Consider the following 21,441-nt stretch of genomic DNA (forward strand, 5'->3'; position numbering starts at 1 on the left):
CCTATGAACGGTGGGGTTCATTTGGTGCCGACCGGCGTGCGCATACTGGTTTATATCAATGTGACGTGGACCATTAAGGCATCTATACAATTTGGTGAATTTAATTCAACTTGATTTTCAGGCCGCTATGCAGCCTTCAAATCCTGTCCTATAGCCTTGTGCTGAACAGAGCAATGGTCACCTAGTTATAGCCTATGTCCATTTGCTGTAGGACTGCTGTACTATATGGCCCAGAGGGCCCCTATCGTGGCCCCCGGAATGGTGTTTGTACCGAGTTTGGCTCCTGGGTGGGTGCCCGGGAGCCAATATTGTGACATTTTGTTCTACGTTCCATTTGTTTGACACGGGTGAATGTTAACCTGGTGAAATGCTAACCTGCCAACGCTGGTGAATGCTAACCTATGCTGCCTAAACATAACCTCACTTCAGTAAAACTATGCATAAACCTAACCCTAATCCTTAGTAGAAATAATGACACCTGGTGTGACCATTCTCACTCCAGACCACTGTCCAGTGTCCACCCATTAGGCAATTAGACTAATTCTGCACATAAACAAACATATGCATTATTATAGGCCTACACAGTAGAATTAAGTACTGTCCGAATATGTTTTCTTCTGTTCTCCGCTGACTGCGCCGGACTCTGAACAAGTTCAACCCATACTAGTGTCCCGGTTGCAGGGTTGCTTCAAGTCAGTCCTGGCCTGGGTTCTGGGGTCTTGTAACAACCGCACAAATTCTGAAATGCACGTGCCAAAACCTCTTGTCGATCATGCGACTGCCTCAAGCAATGCATGTCGGGAATTGGTGTTCTCGATCTTGTATTTTTCTCCGACGTTTCAGCGGCAAAAAACTCCACCTCCTATGAAACACAGCGGCACTCCTCCCATATGACTTCCTGTCGTCTACTCTCAACAAGATGCAGAAATGTCAGAAATGAATGTTGCAGCCAACGTTGGCCAGCGGCAGTTTATTAAGGGTTTTAGGAAAAACGCGTTCAGTGCGACGAAAGGTTATTATTATTGGTAGCTGAGATACGTCTAAAAGCACTTGAGACATGAACTGGACCCGAGTTAGCAAGCTGACTGGTGGTTTCCTAGCTAGCAGGCAAGCTAGTTAGCAGCGTTAGCATAGTTTAATCCAATGGACAACCCTGATGTAAATATTATCTAATCATTAGCAACCCTGTCAGCATTAGATACACCGTCATATAAGCCTGTTTGTTGCGTCGTGACGGGGGGCTGGTTTGTGAGAATTGCCAGTCGTGGCAAACATCAGTAATGGAGGAAGTTGATAAGATTTTGATTCACTCCCTCAGACAGACCGGCACGTAAGTATCCTAGTTTGTCATGTAATGCTTGGTTCTCAAAGTGGGGTCCAGGAACCCCAGGTGTTTTTGAGGGACTTCCAGGGGCTCCCCAGCTAAATGATAGTTAGGAACCAAGTGGACCCTTATGGGTATGTAATCTCTCTGAGTTAAATTAACATTGATTTTAGATTGGGGTTTAAGAGATAGAAATGCCATTAAATGGTCAAAATGCATGTCAAACTGGGGGTTCTTGAAATTAAAAGGGTTGAGAATCACTGCTAGAGCCGTGGAAACTTCTCTTATGGGGGCTCCCTGGCTCCCTGGCATAGCTTTTCAAATGGGGGTCCACAGGGTAATAATAAGTGTCATTTTATTTTTGGGGGTCCTTGACATGAAAAAGTTTGAGAACCACTTATGTGATGTCTTGAGCTTTTCTAGGCAGGCTAGGTTGACAAGGTTAAAGATTCTTGTGGAGACTCAGATCTTTTCTAGGATATAGTAATGTGAATTGACAGCCAGCACATCAGATGACCCTTGAGGTGAATGACTGTCCTTTTAGAGCGAGATACTTGATTGTGTCACCACTCACCAGACACTTTAAATCTGGCGTATCTATTTCGGGTCTCTCAGGTCCATAGTGTTATATTTCGGGCATGTCAATGTTTCTTCTTAATCAAGAATAGCAAAAAATGTAGATCTACAAGCTCACAACGCATATTGATGCTGTTTTTGAAAATAGGACAGAAACTTTGAATCATCCAGCTCATATTTATATCTCCTACAGGGAGGTGAATGATGACATTCAAAGTGTCAAGCAGTTCACCAGTGAGCTGATTGTGGAGGCAGTGGTGAGATGTGTGCGAGTCATCGACCCAGCCCTGGGCAGTGGGATATCCCCGTCCCTGCCCCCCGGCATGTCTGCCCGCTTCCGAGTGGGCATGAGCCTGGCACAGGCATGTCAGGTAAGAGAGATGAAATCTCTTATCAAAAAGGGGTGTGTGTGAGTGTGTGTGTATCTGTATACATATATAATTCTGCATATCACCTGTTTCGAATATGCCCGTAATGCAGGAGGCAGCAGGACGTTGGGTTATTGAAAAGGAGCGCTTCTAACACTCACCTGCACAGAATTTATTGACAGAAAATAGCTCATAACATGTCTACGGTGGATTTTTATGAAACAAAAACTTTGCAGATAGAGGATAATACACGGTTTCCATACAGTTGCAATGTTGGTGAGTTTATTGTTGTTTAATACAATCGGATGTAGGATGGGCTGTCAAGTTGGTATTGCAACTCTAGATTCCAGATATTAACCCATTCAGGCCGGGTACACATGTTGTGTATAGGAGGGGATTACAGTACATGTACAGTATGTAGCAACATATTTGTTTTTGTAGGCTAATTTCTGTTTTTAAAAATAGGATCTAAGAGTTAAAAATAGGATATAAGAGTTGCTTGCGGCTAGTAGCAAATATCCCAACAGGAACATTCTATTCAAGCTTCACACCCACTTCATGAATTTCACTTTTAGTTCCTTGTAGTAGAAAGAAATGAGCAAATCTCTTAAACTGACATTGTTCTTGTGAAGCCGTTTATAGTTTTTTTTTTATTATGCTGTTTCCAATTGCCAGCAAGGCAGCGCAAGAGGACACTGGCTGTTTACTCTGAATCAGCATAGCTTAGTAGTTACCTCTTTATAAATGGTCAATGTTGGTGTAACAAAGCAATTCACTTCAAGAGCACATTTTCCCCATTTTAACTTGGTTCTCCTCTCCCAATGCTTCCTATAGTGTTGGCACACATTTGATTTCCATCTACTCACTCTGTCTCATTGGTGGGCTATGGATAGTTCAAAAATCACACCCAATGTGAAGTGAGTGGTGGTCGTGCTTGCATAACATCTTCAATTGGTAATTGGTGATGTAATACAGGCTACACACACACACTTTGTTATGGCAAAACGCTGAGGAAAAAGACTAGGATATAGGTGTAATTGTCTCCACCAGCCGAAGGCTGAGGGGAGAGTATGTTTTCCCCTCCGTCCGTCCGTCCGTGCGTCCGTCCGTCCGTGTGTCCGTGTGTCCGTCCGTGTGTGTGTCCTCGCAGTTTGTGTGCAGCTAATCTCAGTCGCCGTTGGCCCGGTCGCTGCCAAAGTGAGCACACACATTCCCTGGATGCCAATCTAGAACCTCTGCCCTAAATTTTTCAAATGGGCTTTTTCTAGCGCCACCTAGTGGCCGATGTTCGCAAGACACATTTCTGTGCACTACTCTTACAGATTTGTTCCAAAAATCCTACAAATCGGTAGGCAGTATCTCGACAGTCATGTGATCGACACGGATCTGTCCGATTTTTCATATTCCATCCTGATTGGCTAAGATTGGCTTCCAAAGTTTGTAGGATTGAGCCGTTTGGAACAAAATGCCTCAAATCCCAAACGCAAAGTGCAATTATCATGAAATCGCGCACACACGTTCCCACTAGGTCGAAGAAGACATGCCACTTACAATCTTTGAAAGCAGCCTCATGGTGGCGCTATAACAGGCCGATTTGTGGTTTTACCTATAACTCCATCGATCAGTTTCAAACTTTGTAAGCGCATTCCCTAGAGGCCAAGGAAAAACCCTTTCCCTGCATTTTTCACATCAGCCTTTTATAGCGCCACCAGGAGGCCGACTTATGTAAAACACAATTTTTCCTATTATTCCTTGAGATTTTATCCAAAAATCATGCAAATCGGTACACAGTATCTCTATAGTCATGTGATCAAGTCCGATCCGTCTGATATTTCATATTCCATCCTGATTGGCTAATATTGGCTTACAAAGTTTGCAGGATTGCTCCGTTTTTGAACAAAATGCCTCAAATCATCAACGCAGCTTGCGATTACTGTGAAATTTGCCACACATATTCCCACTAGGTCAAGGAACAAATGCTACCTTTTTCACATTGGCCTGTTATAGCGCCACCAGCAGGTAGACTTTAGCAAAACACATTTTTGGAACACAATGCTTCAAATCATGCATGCAGCGTCCGATTGCTATGAAAGATCTAAGGTGAAGAACATATGCCACCCTTTTTACATTGGCCTATTATACAGTAGCACCACCAGGATGCACAGCCTGGTGGAGACCTGTGCTCGGAAGAGCACTGCTTCTAGTTGGTGATGTAATATGGCTACACACACACATATTGCTATGGCAAAACGCTGAGGAAAACACATTGCTATGGCAAAACGCTGAGGAAAAGTGGCTACAGATAGGTCTAGGATGTAATTGTCTCCACCAGCCGAAGGCTGAGGGGAGAGTATGTTTTCCCCTCCGTCCGTCCGTCCGTGCGTCCGTCCGTCCGTGTGTCCGTGTGTCCGTCCGTGTGTGTGTGTCCTCGCAGTTTGTGTGCAGCTAATCTCAGTCGTCGTTGGCCCGGTCGCTGCCAAAGTGAGCACACACATTCCCTGGATGCCAATCTAGAACCTCTGCCCTAAATTTTTCAAATGGGCTTTTTCTAGCGCCACCTAGTGGCCGATGTTCGCAAGACACATTTCTGTGCACTACTCTTACAGATTTTGTCCAAAAATCCTACAAATCGGTAGGCAGTATCTCGACAGTCATGTGATCGACACGGATCTGTCCGATTTTTCATATTCCATCCTGATTGGCTAAGATTGGCTTCCAAAGTTTGTAGGATTGAGCCGTTTGGAACAAAATGCCTCAAATCCCAAACGCAAAGTGCAATTATCATGAAATCGCGCACACACGTTCCCACTAGGTCGAAGAAGAAATGCCACTTAAAATCTTTGAAAGCAGCCTCATGGTGGCGCTATAACAGGCCGATTTGTGGTTTTACCTATAACTCCATCGATCAGTTTCAAACTTTGTAAGCGCATTCCCTAGAGGCCAAGGAAAAACCCTTTCTCCCTAGAGGCCAAGGAAAAACCCTTTCCCTGCATTTTTCACATCAGCCTTTTATAGCGCCACCAGGAGGCCGACTTATGTAAAACACAATTTTTCCTATTATTCCTTGAGATTTTATCCAAAAATCATGCAAATCGGTACACAGTATCTCTATAGTCATGTGATCAAGTCCGATACATCTGATTTTCCATATTCCATCTTCATTGGCATGATTGTCTTCCAAAGTTTATAGGATCGGGCTGGTTTTAATAAAATGTCTCAAATTACAAACGCACTGTGCAATTATTATGAAATCGTGCACACACGTTTCCACAAGGCCGAGGAAGAAATGCCACTTCAAATTTTTGAAAACAGCCTCATGGTGGCGCTATAACAGGCTGAATTGTTGTTTCCACCGATCAGTTAAAACTTTGTTTGTACTTTGTAGGCCATAGTTTGCCAAAGAGGATGAATGTCAGATGGATAGAACACACTACAGTACATAGCCTAGAATAGTGCGTGCGTGTTGTCGAGGAAACGAGCATGACACGTCACGTCACGTCATGGCATGACGTCATATTTATTATTATTATTAGTTATTATTATTATTATTATTGTCTCCACCAGCCGAAGGCTGAGGGAGAGTATGTTTTCCCCTCCGTCCGTCCGTCCGTGCGTCCGTCCGTCCGTGTGTCCGTGTGTCCTCGCAGTTTGTGTGCAGCTAATCTCAGTCACCGTTGGCCCGATCGCTGCCAAACTGAGCACACACACTCCCTGGATGCCAATCTAGAACCTCTGCCCCACATTTTTCAAATCAGCCTCATGGTGGCGCTATAACAGGCCGATTTGTGTGGCCTGGTTGTTACCAGCTAATCTCCGGCGCCGTTGGCCCGATCGCTGCCAAACTGAGCACACACACTCCCTGGATGCTAATTCAGAACCTCTGCCCCACATTTTTTAAATCAGCCTCATGGTGGCGCTATAACAGGCCAATTTGTGTGGCCTGGTGGAGACCTGTGCTCGGAAGAGCACTGCTTCTAGTTGGTGATGTAATATGGCTACACAAACACACACACACACACACACACATATTGCTATGGCAAAACGCTGAGGAAAACACATTGCTATGGCAAAACGCTGAGGAAAAGTGGCTACAAATAGGTCTAGGATGTAATTGGTGATGTAATATGGCCACACACACACACATATTGCTATGGCAAAATGCTGAGGAAAACACATTGCTATGGCAAAACGCTGAGGAAAAGTGGCTACAGACACACGCACAGCCACTATTGAGCGGTTTACCACCGCTCAAAAATCCTGCCTACCAATGACATCACTTTGAGGATTCAGTGTTTCCCATAATTAATTTACTATTGTGGAACTTGTTTTTTTTTGTTCTTAGGGACCAGTGTCCACAGATGCGTGTTTGCCTGAGCGCAGTGTCCGATTTGAATTAGGGAGAGCTGTGTATTAAGCTATGCTGGAAACACCAGCAGTGTGATGTGGCGCTGCTGAGCGTCTATCCTTTGCTGCACATTGACATCTGGTGACTTTGTCTGGGAGCCCAGAGTTGAAATATTTTCATATTTGCATTTGGAAGCGTTTTAGGAGAGCTCCTTCACTGCCTAGGTTTTCAGCTAGGAAAATGCTTTGGACACACAGCGTTGATACTTCTTAGGTTTTTGTGGGATTAAAGGTTGTTAGGTGGGCTAGATGGATCCTTTTGAAGGCTGCCCTTTGTCTGGAATTTAGCCTTTAAAGGTCCTCGCTAAGGGTGAGATATCACATTATCCAATAATTGTGGATCCACCAATTTGTCCCCCTGGTTTCCTGTCCTCGGCTGACACATTTCAAAACCTGAGGATTACCCCACTGTTTGCTCCAAAACACTACCACATATACCACCCCCAGCTGTACCAAATTCTTTCTCTCTGACTCTGGTGTGTATTCTTAATGTGAAAAGCAGTCGTCGTGTCCCCACATTTCAAGATGGAGATTGTCACTCCTAGGATTTGTAGCTGTCCAATTGTTCAATTTCACTGTTGCTGATGACCAAGGGCAGGTGGTCCCCACACAGGCTGTGAAAGTCAACTACTAATTCTTGTTTTTAGAGACATTTGATTTCAAGTTATTTGCTTTGTATACACCAGAATTGGAATCTCACCTGTAAGCTGTTCAACAATTAGAGTTCAAACCAACTACAGTGGCGTCATCAGCAAATGTAAGCATCCTTACAGACTGAGTTGGAATTGGAAATGCAGTCATTTCTCTACAATAAGAACACACCACTGGGGCCTGTGTGCTAATGTGAAAGCAACCGGTCTGTTGTCATTCAGACAACTTTGATTGGATTTAGGCACAATCACAACTGGCCTAAAACATGTGGGGACCTTCTGCTGTGCAAAGGACCAATTAAAAATATCAGTAAAAAAATATGAGCACAAAATGTAATGATAGCAGATCATACCAAAGCCTGCAGTCTTCATACTGTTTTGCCTGCACAGCAGGTTTCTTACTTTGTGCTCGCTGATGTGTAGAATAAATATTACATTTCAACATTCTCTCCAGGATGCGCTGCAGGGAAAATAAATATTTAATCATATATTTCTAGCCTACTTAGTCATTTTGATAGTAGGCTAATATAGCTATGTATAATAACAGCATGTGTTGCCTTCATATAAGGCATATATATGGCTTTTAACTTTTTGCGGCTCCAGACAGATTTGTTTTTTGTTTTTTTGGTCCAATATGGCTCTTTCAACATTTTGGGTTGCCGACCCCTGCACTAACTGATCAAGGCTGTGGGTCAAACTTGCAGTAAATTATGTTCAACTGATTAGCCATATTGGATTTAGTATCTAGAGCGATGTGATTTGCTTTGTAATTGATTATTAATTGAATAGCTCTCTGCTGTCCTTCCAGTTAAGCTTGTTTTCTATCTTTATTATACTCGTTTTAGATTTCTAGTTTAGCTTTACTGAAAACTCTTTCAAAGAGTTTTTGTTTTCTGATTTGAAAGATGCATTTTCCTTTCATAGGAACCATGGCTTATTGCTCTAAAGCCACCATGAGGCCCATTTGAAAAACATGGGGTAGAGTTTCTTCTTTAGCCTACTGTAAAAGTGCGTGCAAAGTGTCATGCCAATTGGCCGAGTGGCGCCGGTACCTGAGATTAGCTGTTACAGACAAACTCACAGGGCGAAAACATAATCCCTGTCTTTGACCGGCGAAGATAAAGAGTCCAAATCGTCATCAGTCTCCTTCAATACAGTCTAGTTGTAGCAAGACAACCACTCAGCATATCCATCACTTGGGGGAACATTGTCTGACAGTCCTCCCTCCTGCACAGTTTGATAGTCTTCAGTCTCTGATGGTACTTGGGAATGAGAGAAAAAGTATTGTTTTACATAGAAGCAGATACCTCCTCCACTTTGCTTCAGCGACTCCAGTGGGCAATCAGCCCTGTGTACGGTGATGACATGTTCTCAGGGTGAAGCCCATCTGCTGCAAAATACCGTTAATAAATGTGGTTACAACTAACAACTTTTGTACACTCTTGGAGCTACAAATGGATACATTTGCCAGTTGCTTGCCAGACCAGATCATTCAACAGGTGCCACACATATTGCATACATATATGATGACTGAGCAACAGCAGCTTCTATTTTTCTGTCTTCCTTCTCCTATGTTGCAAATCATATTAGGCTATCCTTTGAGGTTCTGGTAGACCAAGAAATCACATGACAGAAGGCAAAGTTAATAAGTACTACCCTTCCAGTGCATCCTTAATCAAGGAATGTCAAGAAGCTTCTAGTCTTTTTTATTAACAAGGCACTGCAACTGAATGTGGAATGGTGGGAAGGATCACATTTGAGATTGCATTTGACAGCGCATTGCAAAGTGACAACCATTAGACCAAAGAATAGTCTTTGGTAGGTGCGAGTAGGTGCTGCGTAGCAAAGATAATTGAGTACAAATTTAGTCTTCCTTCAGTTAGACAAAAGTCATTGGAGTAGGCTACACTGGTACTCCCAGGGAATCGCTTTAACTTTGAGCGATTGCTGCCGCATTTGAATGTTTTTTATTAATTTGTAGTGATAGGTGGCAAGAGTGATATCGTCGCTGTCTGACAGAAACTAGCTAACTAAAATGTTCTGCTTTTTTTATAAATCAGTGCTATTGAACACACTTACGTCTATGATGTTGGTTAAGAAATATTGAACCAATGAAAAGTATTAAAAAGTGCTTCTGACAAGCTGTCTGCTAAAACCAGCCAACTCCACCAAAGGGGGGTGGGGTTAGCTGGTTTTGCTAAAGGCTCCACATCCTTTTGACCTCGAACCTTTTTTTTTGGAGTTAACTGGTTTCTGCCTGACAGCAGAGATATACTACTGTCTATTGTCATGTGGGTCACATGAAGATTAATTTGTTGTACAGTAGTATGAGTAATACAAATGTATGTGATCATATGAAAAAAGAATAACTCAACATATGCAATGACATGCCTTTGCACTTGTTTAACTTAAACAAATTAAGTCCTACTTTAGTTTGGAGTTACTGGGTTAATGGTCATTTGGGGATGGGTTTAGCTCCTCTTAATTGATGTGGCATTGCAGTTCTGACCAGGTGCGATCTACGTGTGGGCCTGCCCTGGATGAACCCATGCCCACCCTGAGCCCATTCAGGCCCACTCAGATTGACAGCTTTTTTCACATGTATAAGATCCATTTGGACCACAATCAAAACAAGTCCCCAGGACCTTTTTTTGTTGTTATCCTTTTAGCCTTTTATTTTTTTTACTGTACCTCTGTACATTTTTGACAAATTAAATATTGAATCCAAAAAAGAAGAAGAGAAGGTTTCCATGCCACCGGGTGAATCCAGATTCCACCAGACATGCCTCAGCAGTAGAAAGCATGTGTGCTATACACGTCTTCATTCTACAGAAAGCAGCCAAACAGTGAAACAAGGTCATATTGACATCATCCACTGGCCATTATAATATCAAAGCTTAAGAGAATTCGCACCCACCCAGATCTTTCCAAGCCCAGTCCACTTTCTGAGTTTCTGTACCTGCCACTGTTCCTGACCATATCAGTATCAAACTATCAATACATGTTAATGTCAATAAACAACTTTGGCTGTATATTGTACATTCATTAATGGTTTTACTTTTAGACTTTAGACTTTTTACTTTTAGACTTTTTACTTTTAGAATTTTAGACCTAAGTTATAAAACATAACCGAAGTTACCTGAATATTTGTTAATTGCATGGTAAAAGTTGGTCATGGATGGGTTCAAATGTCTTTAGTAAAGGTATTTGGAACAGCTCTTAGCAGTCTGATACTTCTTTATCAGAATCTTTATGCTATGATTTGATCTCCCGATTAGGGAGTCTTACTGTAGATACCTTTATTATCCCACGGGGGAAATCAGTCGCCTAGAGGCGACACAGCAGTTAAGGTTACATAGTTACAGGTAAGAGTATGAAAAATATACTGTTGTGTACAGCAACAAATAATTAGTATGATGTTTTATGTTTTGATGTTTGATGTTTCATAGGACCTTGGCTACAAAGGAGAGATAGGCTACCAGACCTTTCTGTACAGCAACGAGCCAGAGATCCGCTCCCTTTTGATGTTCCTGGTGGAGAAGCTGCCCAGAGCGAGTGCCGAGTCCTCAGACCAACCCGCAGGTACTCCAGCCTGTCTGTTATCTCAGTGGCGTAGCTCAGGGGTAGAGAAACCTTCATTAGAGCACGAAGGGTTCCCAGTTCGAATCCAGGCTCCCTCTGAGTTAATGTTGAAGAGTCCTTGAGCAAGACTCTGAACCCCTAGTTGCTCCTGGTGAGCCTGTTGGTGCCTTGCAGGTTTCCTCTGCCATCGGTGTATGAATGTGTGTGTGAATGGGTGAATGTAATGCACAATCTATGTTAAGCGCCTTGGATAAAAGTGCTATAGTATGCACCATTTACCATTTACTGGTTCTCAACCGTTATGGATTTGTAACTCAGAGTTCACAAATGGATTTGTTCACTTTGTTTCAAACTGGGAGTCATTAAAATGTAAATGGTTGAGAAGCACTGTTATCTTATCCATTCATTCGTCATCCATCTGTTCATTCATTAGTTTTTCCCATGGTGCAGCCAAGGGCATCAGACAGTAAATGCAGGTTAATCAAGTATGCAAAAAACCATGTGGTGTCTTATGAGTTTGATTGTGTGGTAGTCAGAGACAGAGTGTAGGTCTCTGCCATGAGGCATATTATGGCATATTATGGCTGTGCAAGGCATCAACCTGCTCATCAGGTTAAGTATCTTACACACTAAGCCAGGTGGCGCTTGGGATTGAACTGTGAACCTTCCAGCATTGCATTTTTCTTTAGAAAAGCATCTACTGTGTACTTCATCAGATCTTTCCTTCTGCTGTTCTCCTCCAGGTAAATCAGTGGTCCTCCAGCGAGCCATCGCAGCTCAGATCAAAGCCCAGCTAGCACTGCCCTGGCTTCCACCCAACTGCAGACTGCCCCTCCTCTGTAAAACACAGGTAAAACATCTCTCTGTTGAATAAATAACCGGATGAATGTGACGACCAGTGGATACCGGTATGTCATCTGCCTCTAAGGTGCCACTCAGACGACGCTGTTTTCTAAAGAAATAAAATGTCAGATATACCGTCTGTTTAGACGAGCTACATGGCATGCACAGTACAGCACACTTGAGTGTTCTCAGTCACTGATGCATCTCGTTTGTAAATGCAGTCAGAATAAAAAAGTGCCAACGCAACAGCGCTTTGACGTTTTTTCTGTTCTGATCGTTGTCGTCTGAACGACACCTAAGCCTGGTTTATATCCGTGTCTCCACACATGCCCAGTGTGCCTACCTCTCATGTAGGCTAATTTATGGTAGTCTGGTGTCATGTAATTTCACCCTCTTTACACTAGATGGTAGCATTAAACGTAACTTTCATCATGGTAACTTTCAGCACTGGAGACTCCAGAGTATTGGCAAATGTGAATGTGGCATTCCTGATGTGGGTGTGTCTAGAATATTCAGCTTTCAATGAAAACAGAAAAATAGGAAAGTTACAGTGTTCCTACTAGTGATGATAAAAACATTTTTGGAAGGTGCACTTTGGTTCAAAAGTCAATGCCTTGGATCTATTTATTTTTGTATTCTGCTGCAGTGTGAAAGTTTGACTAATGACAGTCATAATTAACTTTTGAACAATATTACATCCATCTTCCCCTTCATTTTGAGAACCTTGTAGACTGCATAGGGTGCACAGGTCAATAATAAAAGGCAAAATACAATCCAATAAAGCATGTGTCATTACGCCCAAGTATAAGTATAATTACTTGTTAGCGGCAGCTGTACTAATTTCACTGCTGTGTAGGGCTGTCACGATATGACATTTTACATGACGATTAATTGTCACTCAAATAATTGGCGATTAACGATTTAATTGTGTTTTTGTCGTTGACAATTACATTTCTGTTTGGCTTTTAGGCTTTGAAGCTGCACATGGCAATCATGACACATAACCTAAATATACAAAAAATTACTGACATATTTGACAACTTAAAAAATAACATTGATAGTGGAAATAGCTGATCTACAAGCTCACAACGCGTCGCAACGCGACGCGTTGTGAGCTTGTAGATCTGCTATTTCCACTATTTTTTTATATATTTTTTTAAATATATGAACATTTTTCAACATGGAAACGATTATGACGATTATGAAAAATAATCACGATTATTTAAAAAAAAATCACAATTAGACGATTATGTAGTAATTGTGACAGCCCTAGTGTCAGTTCTCCACAGAAGTAGTTATAGATGGTTGTTTTTCCACCTCTGGAGTGGACATTACCGTGGTGAATGACTATTGAGAATTACCATATTTTTTCCCCTATAGAACTCAGGGCCATCTCACAGCTACCATGCTCAGCCCCTAAGTTTACCATACAGCACTGAAGATCCAGGGAAGACGCACTTAAAAGGTTTGCCTCCTATTGCACAGATGTTTGTTTTTGAACTTTTTAGTAAAGTTTAATCCTTTCTGGGGTGTTTTTATGATGTCGCAAAGGATCCCCCTCATTTTGAACAAGGACAACGAATGGTTTGATTTAGATTAACAGTAGTAACATAAATGAAAACTCTGCAGCTTTAGTTTCTACTTTCTGGCTCTGTACAACTGCCCCAGCCCAAGCAGATTCCTCATCAGTGATGCTACTAGCCCTGCATCCTGCGTCCCTGACGCATATTTTTAATAAAGGACTCATTAAACTAAGCATCACTGCATCCCCAGGATGCATACAACACTATCCTTCCTGCTATCAATCATTTCACTGCTGAGCTGCATGTGGTGGAGTCTCCACAGCTGTGCATTCTGGCATTATTGATGAGATGATTGAGATTGTCTTGTAAATCCATAATGCTGTCCTTTATTAACTACATACAAGTAGCTATTTGCCACTATTTGTTTAAATTAAAGTCCTTTTTGATGTTGAAAACCTAGCAACATCACTGCCTCAAAACTAAAACAAAGCACACTCACAGTTTAGCGTAAGTGGAGAAAATACATACAAAGTCGAAGGAAATGAAATGACACCCCGTGCATGTTTTTCTGTGTCTTGATTGCAGAGGTAAAGGATTACCATAGAAACCTACTTCCTCCTGTCACCGCTCAGCCTTCCCATCATGCCTCTGTGGCAGCCTCCCTGCTAGAGCAGCATGCAGTTGAGCTGAGTGCCTCTCAGGAGTGGGAGAGCGAGTGGAACAGTCAGGGCCTCCTATCTCGCCTCACGCCGGAGGTACGCTCACATATACGTAATTACATTACATACTACATGTTCTCTCTCTTATGGTAATGGTTGTTTGCATGTGACCCTTTTGCCATGGAATGTAAACGAATAGATAAGATGTTTGTTTCCAGAGCTGTTCAACTGTGGTTAGATTTTGGCAACTTGATAAAATTTAAAATATACAGCCAACAAGTGCAATTTTACTATCTTTGTTTCAGACTCATGGGTCCATATAAAAGAAAACCGGCACAGAATATAAAAAAGACAGCTGCATATCAATATATACAATATATATTTAAAAAACGGATCACTCAACCCACTTTATAATTTCAGAAATAGAAGACATAGTAGATCGCCTATTTTATTTTCGATGTATTTCTAAATGTATTGATTATACAGTCAGTCACTAATCTGCTGCCTTTTTGTTCGACAGGAATACCGATCCAGGAAACGTGCCCGTCTGCACAAGCGTATCGAGGAGCAGCTGCGCACTGCGGCCCAGCCTCAACCAGACGGTGCCCCGCGCTCCAGCTCCGACCTATCAGAGCTGCTACAGTCTTTTAGAGGCTCCGCCCCTAGTGACAGCATTCTGAGCAAGGGATCCCACTTCACACACACTCAGAAGTTTAACTTCACTCAGGTGAATAATCCTCCTATCTATCATATACACATACTTAATATCTACAAAATACAAAACCTGAAACCTCAAGGCATGCTGGAATCAGATTCTTAAAATAAATCTCCATTCGCAAGTGGTGGGGTTTTTCGGTAAATCGCTTATTTGGATGGTTCAAATATCTTTTCATTTTGTAGATGTTGTTGACGAAATACTGTCCACAGTGTTTGTACTTTCTGAAGTCTTGCGAAACGAGATTATTTATTTAGTTATCCAAAGTCCCCTTTGAGCCAGCTGGGACACAAACACTGTGGAGAGTATTTTGTCATTATAAACAGATGTCTGCAAGCGAGCAATATAAATAAACGATTTACCCGGAAAAGAAAACACCGCTCGCGACCGAGAAAGAAAGCTTATCGGTTTAGAAGGACTAAAGATAAAGTACATTGAAAGGTTGAATCGAGGTCTATCTTATATAATCAGGATATAAGACTCAAGAGTCCGACCACACTGGGCACAGTGCAGTCGGCAGGCTCTGGACCTCCCTTATACTGTACATCCATAGGCAGACTCAGGCAAAGAATAGGGAGAATTTGTTGAGATAAGAACTCGTACAGTGTCGTGACCACACTAACTTTGGTCACAACCCCTCACATACTACTTAAAGCATATTTATTTTCTTTGTTTTTTTTCCTGTATAGTAAAGTTAATGGGACACAAACTTTCATCAGTTTTTTATGAAGCTTCCCCCGGGAGTTCAATTTCAACCTTCTAGTACATATTATTACACACCTTTAGAAACACATTGGTGAAGAAATTTCTTGGCAACGATTTACTTTGCAGATTTTCTTATGTTTCCCTTATTATTAAGAAAAACTTTGCAGCGTGTTGAAATAAAGAGTTTAAATCGCTCATTTTGTCAGAGGTGTGTCGCTCTCCATTCCGACATGGCGCCACTCCGAAATTGACTTATTATAGTCGGAGTGGCGACACTGCCATAGGGGTTAAGTTTAGGGTAAGGGTTAGAGATATGGTTAGTGTCGGAATGGAGACATGTCGGAAAGGAGACATGTCGGAGTGGCGAGGTGTAACCCTTACGTTAGAGATGGGGTTAGTGTCGGAATGGAGACATGTCGGAAAGGAGACATGTGGGGTGTAACCTTGTCAGAGCTGCATAGCGGAGGGAGAGTTTCTGAAACTAGCAGACTTCACTGTGTGTGGGTAAAGTCTATGTAATGTTATTTTATATAAAACTTAAAGGAAAATACATTAATTGAAAATAAAATAAAAACAACAAATTAACAATGTAACTGAATAATAAGAAATATAATTACATTAAAATGTTGTGTGTTGAATACAGTATTTCAACTAGCACCGAGTGGCAGGCATGCGTGTGCACGTGACGTCATGAATTTAGAGGGCCTCCACTTAAAAAATCGATATCACACCACTGGCCAGTTGGCACTTCCCACCTCACAACGCATTGCTGCGCTGTGTTGTGAGGTTGTAGATCGGCTGTCAATTGTGAATTTCTGATTTATTTCATAACCTAAAATGCTGTGTGTGTTTGTGTGTCCTCTGCAGGAGCCTGAGAAGGCAGTCCAACAGATGGCTGCAGCAGCCAGTTCTCTGTCCAGCGGGCACCAGTCAGAAGAAGACGTCCAGGCGCGCCAACAGGAGGAGCTGACATCGCTGCAGGACCAGCTCCAGCACTTATCACTCCACCTCAGCCAGCTAACCGGAGACATGAAGCAGATGACTGTCACCATCTCACAGGTGACACACTCACCACTGTCTGCACAGCTCAGCTGTCACATGGGCGATTAATTAGCACGCTGCTTCTCAACGTGTGGTCTGGGGACAACAGGGGTCAAAATGGACCCTTACGCGTCTGTAACTCAAGGGTACAAATGTATCATTTTTTTAATCTTGGGGAAACCCAATTTACTCTGTAAAATTATCAGTGTTAATTTAACTCTGAGAGTGTAGAAATGGAACCAAATGGACCTATTTGGTTCCATTTTTACACTGTCAAAGTTACAGATCTATAAGGGTTCTGTTGGTCTCTGAACATGACATTGAGAACTAGTGGGTCAGCAGAATGTATGGCTCTGAGCTGGCAGTGAGCCATAAACATGTTTTTGTTGTCATAATTTGTTGTTGAATCGATACTTTGCGTTCGTTGTTGTACGGTATGTCATTGGGTACAGAAATCTTTTTATACAGCATATATAGTATGTGCCCAAAGCATATAAGGATATCCGTAGGCCCAAGCATTGTTTTTATTTTGTTTTTCCTACCGATAAATGTATGACACCTCAAATGGTCAAGTACCTTTCTGTGTCTCATAGTTAATCTCCTTTATGATTTAATAGCTAGCACAACTTTTGTATATAATTAGTTAACCACTAAAAAATGTATATTTTATATACTGTTTTATTCATTCAGAGGAAAATAAATGGTGCATTTATATAGCGCTTTTATCCAAGGCGCTTTACATAGATTGTGCATTACATTCACCCATTCACACACACATTCATACACCGGTGGCAGAGGAAACCATGCAAGGCCAACCTACTCACCGGGAGCAATTATGGGTTCAGAGTCTTGCTCAAGGACTCTTCGACAGTAACTCGAACTGGGAACCCTTCGTGCTCTAATGTCGGTTTCTCTACCCCTGAGCTATGCCGCCCCCCGAAGATACTCTGATAGCTTGCAATAACTGGAAAGCAAAATACCTTCATAAAAAGAGCAACGTAGGTAGGGTTAGATAGAGGCAAAAAGAAAAGTGATTTTACTCTCCATTCAGCTTTGACGTTTGGGTGCAGGTATCTGATGAGTTGAAGCAGAGAGATCTGGGGAATGAGGAGAAGGAGGAGAGCGTGCGGGTGAAGAAGCAGACCATTGATCTGCTGCCAGACGCTGAGAACAACTTGTCAAAGCTTCAGGTAGGAACACTAATCAGCAAGGATCAACTTTCTTGGGAGCACGGTGGCACAGTCGGTAGTGCTGTCACCTTACAGCTAGAAGGTCCTGGGTTTGATTCCCACCGAGGGATCAACTTTCTTTGGGAGGTGTCCTTTAATTATAAAATTATAAGTTTTAAATTTGATAAAATAATGTTCAACGTAAAATGTGTGTATTAAAGGTGTGTGTGTGTGTGTGTGTGTGTGTGTGTGTGTGTGTGTGTGTGTGTGTGTGTGTGTGTGTGTGTGTGTGTGTGTGTGTGTGTGTGTGTGTGTGTGTGTGTGTGTGTGTGTGTGTGTGTGTGTGTGTGTGTGTGTGTGTGTGTGTGTGTTCACCACCAGGGCCTTGTAGAGGCAAGTGCTAAGCGAGTGGTGAACCTTGCATCGCAGTGGGAGAAACACCGTGCTCCACTTATAGATGAGCACCGCAGACTCAAGGAACTGTGCAGTAACCGGGATGTAAGTCCTTTCAATCACCTTAAAATGACATTTTGTTGTTGCATTAGAAATAATAACAGTACATGTTCCTATTTCTTGAATAGACATAAATAAACATTATCTTGTTAAACTGTTCATACGGCTCTTTATTACACAATTGCTAGCATTTAGTTTCAGTTCAATGTGCACTCATGTTAAAGTGAACTGAATTTACAGCACCAATGAGTCTGAGTTCACTTGTGTCTTTTGAGTACACAAAATGATTGTGTCCATAACCTTGCTTCATCCGACAGATGGAATCGTCCAGAAAGCTGTCTGAAATCAAAGATCTTCACGACAAAATTCGTCAATCTGCTGAAGAAGCAAAGAAGAAGGAAACATTGTACAAGCAACTGGTACTTAACTGAATTGAGTCTAATTTCAAAAGAAGGCACTATAGGCACTGGTCTGGTGGCGACACCATCATATGACAGTGTCATTGCCGACAAGAGCCGATCCACAAGTTCACAACACCTCTCATTGTGACACGTTGTGAGCTTGTAAATTGGTTCTGGTTCGCAAGAGACAGACCGACACTATCATATGATGGAGTAGAAATTAAGCGCAAGACTCCCTCACTGGCCAGGGGGATGAATCTTACATTTTTTCTTGCAGTTGCGCATTGCTTAAAGTGTGCCTAACCCCTGATATTGTGTTGTGTTTCTTAACAATCAGATCACAGAGATTGAGAATCTTCCTAAAGACGTCTCGCGCTCAGCGTACACACTGAGGATTCTTGAGATTGTTGGCAACATCAAGAAACAAAAAGAGGAAATTACGAAGGTATTTTTTGACATGTGAATTACAAATAAGCGTGATGTTCCAAAAATACTTGTTGTCAATGTTTTCTCAAAAGGTAAAGGTGGCATTTATCTTATGACATGATAATGCACATGTCATGTACTGTATTAACAAATGTTGACCTCAACTCTTATTTGATGTTTCCATTGTGAGAGCAAAAACCTAGTGGAACATCATGAAGTGTAGTATCTGAGACTGCTTCTGTCTTTCTTGCGTGTAGATCTTGTCAGATACCAAGCAACTGCAGAAGGAGATCAACAACTTAACAGGAAAACTTGACAGGACCTTTGCTGTGACTGATGAGCTGGTCTTCAAGGTAGTAGATCAAGGACTATAAAGACTTCTGGTGTGCTTTTACTGTCTGTCTCCAGAATAATTAGGTTTTTGATTTGTGTTCTTTTCCATTGATATTTCAAATAATGTTCCATTCAGTCATTTTAAGGACTGGGGGGGGGGGGGAAACTCAATGGATCAATGAAAGTATAACTAACTTCAAATTTCAGTTTTAAGTCAGCTACAGTTGGTCATTGCTTTCATTGTGTCTGGAGTAAACCACCTATTAATGTTTGTTTCATGAATTTTAGGATGCCAAGAAAGATGAATCCGTCCGCAAATCATACAAGTACCTGGCAGCCTTGCACGAAGTAAGGTCATGCTTGTTGTTACATTGATGCTATGGTTAACATGTCAAACGTTGCATCTAAAAGTCTGTGTTGCTTATCTATTATTCATCCCCTTATAGAATTGCACTCAGCTGATCCAAACAATTGAGGATACTGGCACGATCATGAGGGAGATCAGAGATCTAGAAGAGCAGGTACACTTTCCTTTCCTCTATCCTGCCTTGTTGCAGATAGATCAGTAACTCTTTCTTACTTACTTAGGCATACTTATAAAACAAAGTATAAATCAGGCTTTAGCATATTTGTATATCATTTCCTCACCAGCATCTGTAATTAAATGTAATGGAATGGAATGTTTTCCACAGATTGAGACCGAGAATAGTAATAAAACTGTGGCTAACCTGGAGAAGATCCTGGAGGACTACAAGGCCATTCGACAGGAGAACTCTGCACTGGCCGCCAAAATCAGAGAGGGTTGAACACCTTACCTGAGTGAGGTGATGGATGCCAAACAGAGCAATAGCCCTGAGCCGTAGACTGCCTGCCCTGTGTGGATTCAACGGAGCAGACCTCAATCTGCACATCTAAACATTTGCTGTTTATCGCCACCTCCCTCTACTGCCATTGGAGAACTTGGTCGCATATTTAGGAATAAAAGTTGATTCTTTTTTTTCTACCGAAATTGACTTGACATTTTTAATGAACAACCCCCCATGTTGGATGAAGATGACATTTTGATGCATTTACAAATGGCTGGTACCTGGTCATGTGGTTGTCCAGTTACAGTTACTGATGCTCTTAGACATTTTTCTATTCAAAAGTTTTTAGTAGTTCATATTTTGATTGTAATCAAATCCTTTTCATCCACAAGACTTGATGATCAACGTGCAAATTTGGGACTTGTAATACAGCAGTCATTCCCACTGATTTTCAACCATCAGTAAATCAAATTTCTTGTTGTTCCCTTTTCATTTTGTTTGTGATTGGATCAATCGAATGTAGACCAGTTAAGTTCTATTTTGCCCAGTCACAGACAGTGTTTGTTTATGATGAGTCATAGGGGTCTGTGAGGTACCGTCTCAAAAAGATTTGAGATCCTAATTATTACATTAGCACTAAAATATTCTTACATTACCACACTTTAATAATGAATTAATTTATTTTCTGTATGGGACCTACTTTGTCTCTATTACCACAGATACATTGTGTAACTTTGTTGGGAATCATAGCAATTCCATTGTACTCTCCAGTGCACTGCATTAGTCTTAAGCCTGATTTATGCTCCATCGTACAACAAAGTATAAATCATGCTTTACAGTTGCCGGTGAAAGGTTTCGCTGACCAATTCGGTGGTGTCATACAACCATGGATTATACTGGGGGTGCTGAGGAATGTGCCACGTTTCGTGCTGAAATAGAATCGTATGGATGGACATTACTTGTGTAGTTTATACTCATGCCTTGAAATCAAATGCTGCTTAAAGTCTCTGTCCATGGCTCAGTATTATTTTGTCATTGGAGCCCTGCGTTGACTTCCATGTCTTTATGTGGTCTAGAATAGAACAAATGAATTATGAGAATGATACTGAATCTGCAGATAATGTGCTATATGTCCATCAACTGACCTTTGTAAAGCTATTTGTTAATTCCATAAAGGTTGCCATTGCAGAAGAGTTTGTTTTGTTATGAAGATTTTATTCACAAAGGCTTTGGGAACATAAGAGAACTGCAAACTAGCAAAAGTATACGTTGTCTTTGTAGGAATGCATGCCCATCTTCTCCCTCACTGCTGAAAAACAACTTGAAATTGAAAAGACACTATCCTATTTCAAGTTGTTTTTCAATAACTATGGTGTCTCCTCCCTCAGTTCTGTACTGTGATCACGCGTGACAGCAGCAGTAGTCTGTGGCTGTTCTGTGGTGACATGATCAGTTGACAGTTG

At 41.7% G+C, this 21,441-nt stretch overlaps 1 protein-coding gene across 1 annotated transcript; it reads left to right on the plus strand.

Annotated features, from left to right (window-relative positions):
- The first annotated feature begins 914 nt into the window (after positions 1 to 914).
- Positions 915 to 21,117, plus strand: ccdc22 (CCC complex scaffolding subunit CCDC22). Its single transcript, XM_080733638.1, has 16 exons — positions 915 to 1,330; positions 2,094 to 2,271; positions 10,772 to 10,904; positions 11,648 to 11,754; positions 13,128 to 13,212; positions 13,856 to 14,025; positions 14,450 to 14,656; positions 16,217 to 16,408; positions 17,461 to 17,580; positions 17,941 to 18,057; positions 18,330 to 18,431; positions 18,751 to 18,858; positions 19,097 to 19,192; positions 19,461 to 19,520; positions 19,619 to 19,693; positions 19,865 to 21,117. Exons 1-16 carry the CDS (start codon positions 1,281 to 1,283, stop codon positions 19,976 to 19,978), a joined length of 1,914 nt encoding a protein of 637 aa, XP_080589764.1. The 5' UTR covers positions 915 to 1,280; the 3' UTR covers positions 19,979 to 21,117.
- The last annotated feature ends 324 nt before the right edge of the window (positions 21,118 to 21,441 follow it).

Source organism: Nannobrachium achirus (assembly GCF_963921795.1).
Source record: "Nannobrachium achirus genome assembly, chromosome: 9".
NCBI classification, from domain to species: domain Eukaryota; kingdom Metazoa; phylum Chordata; class Actinopteri; order Myctophiformes; family Myctophidae; genus Nannobrachium; species Nannobrachium achirus.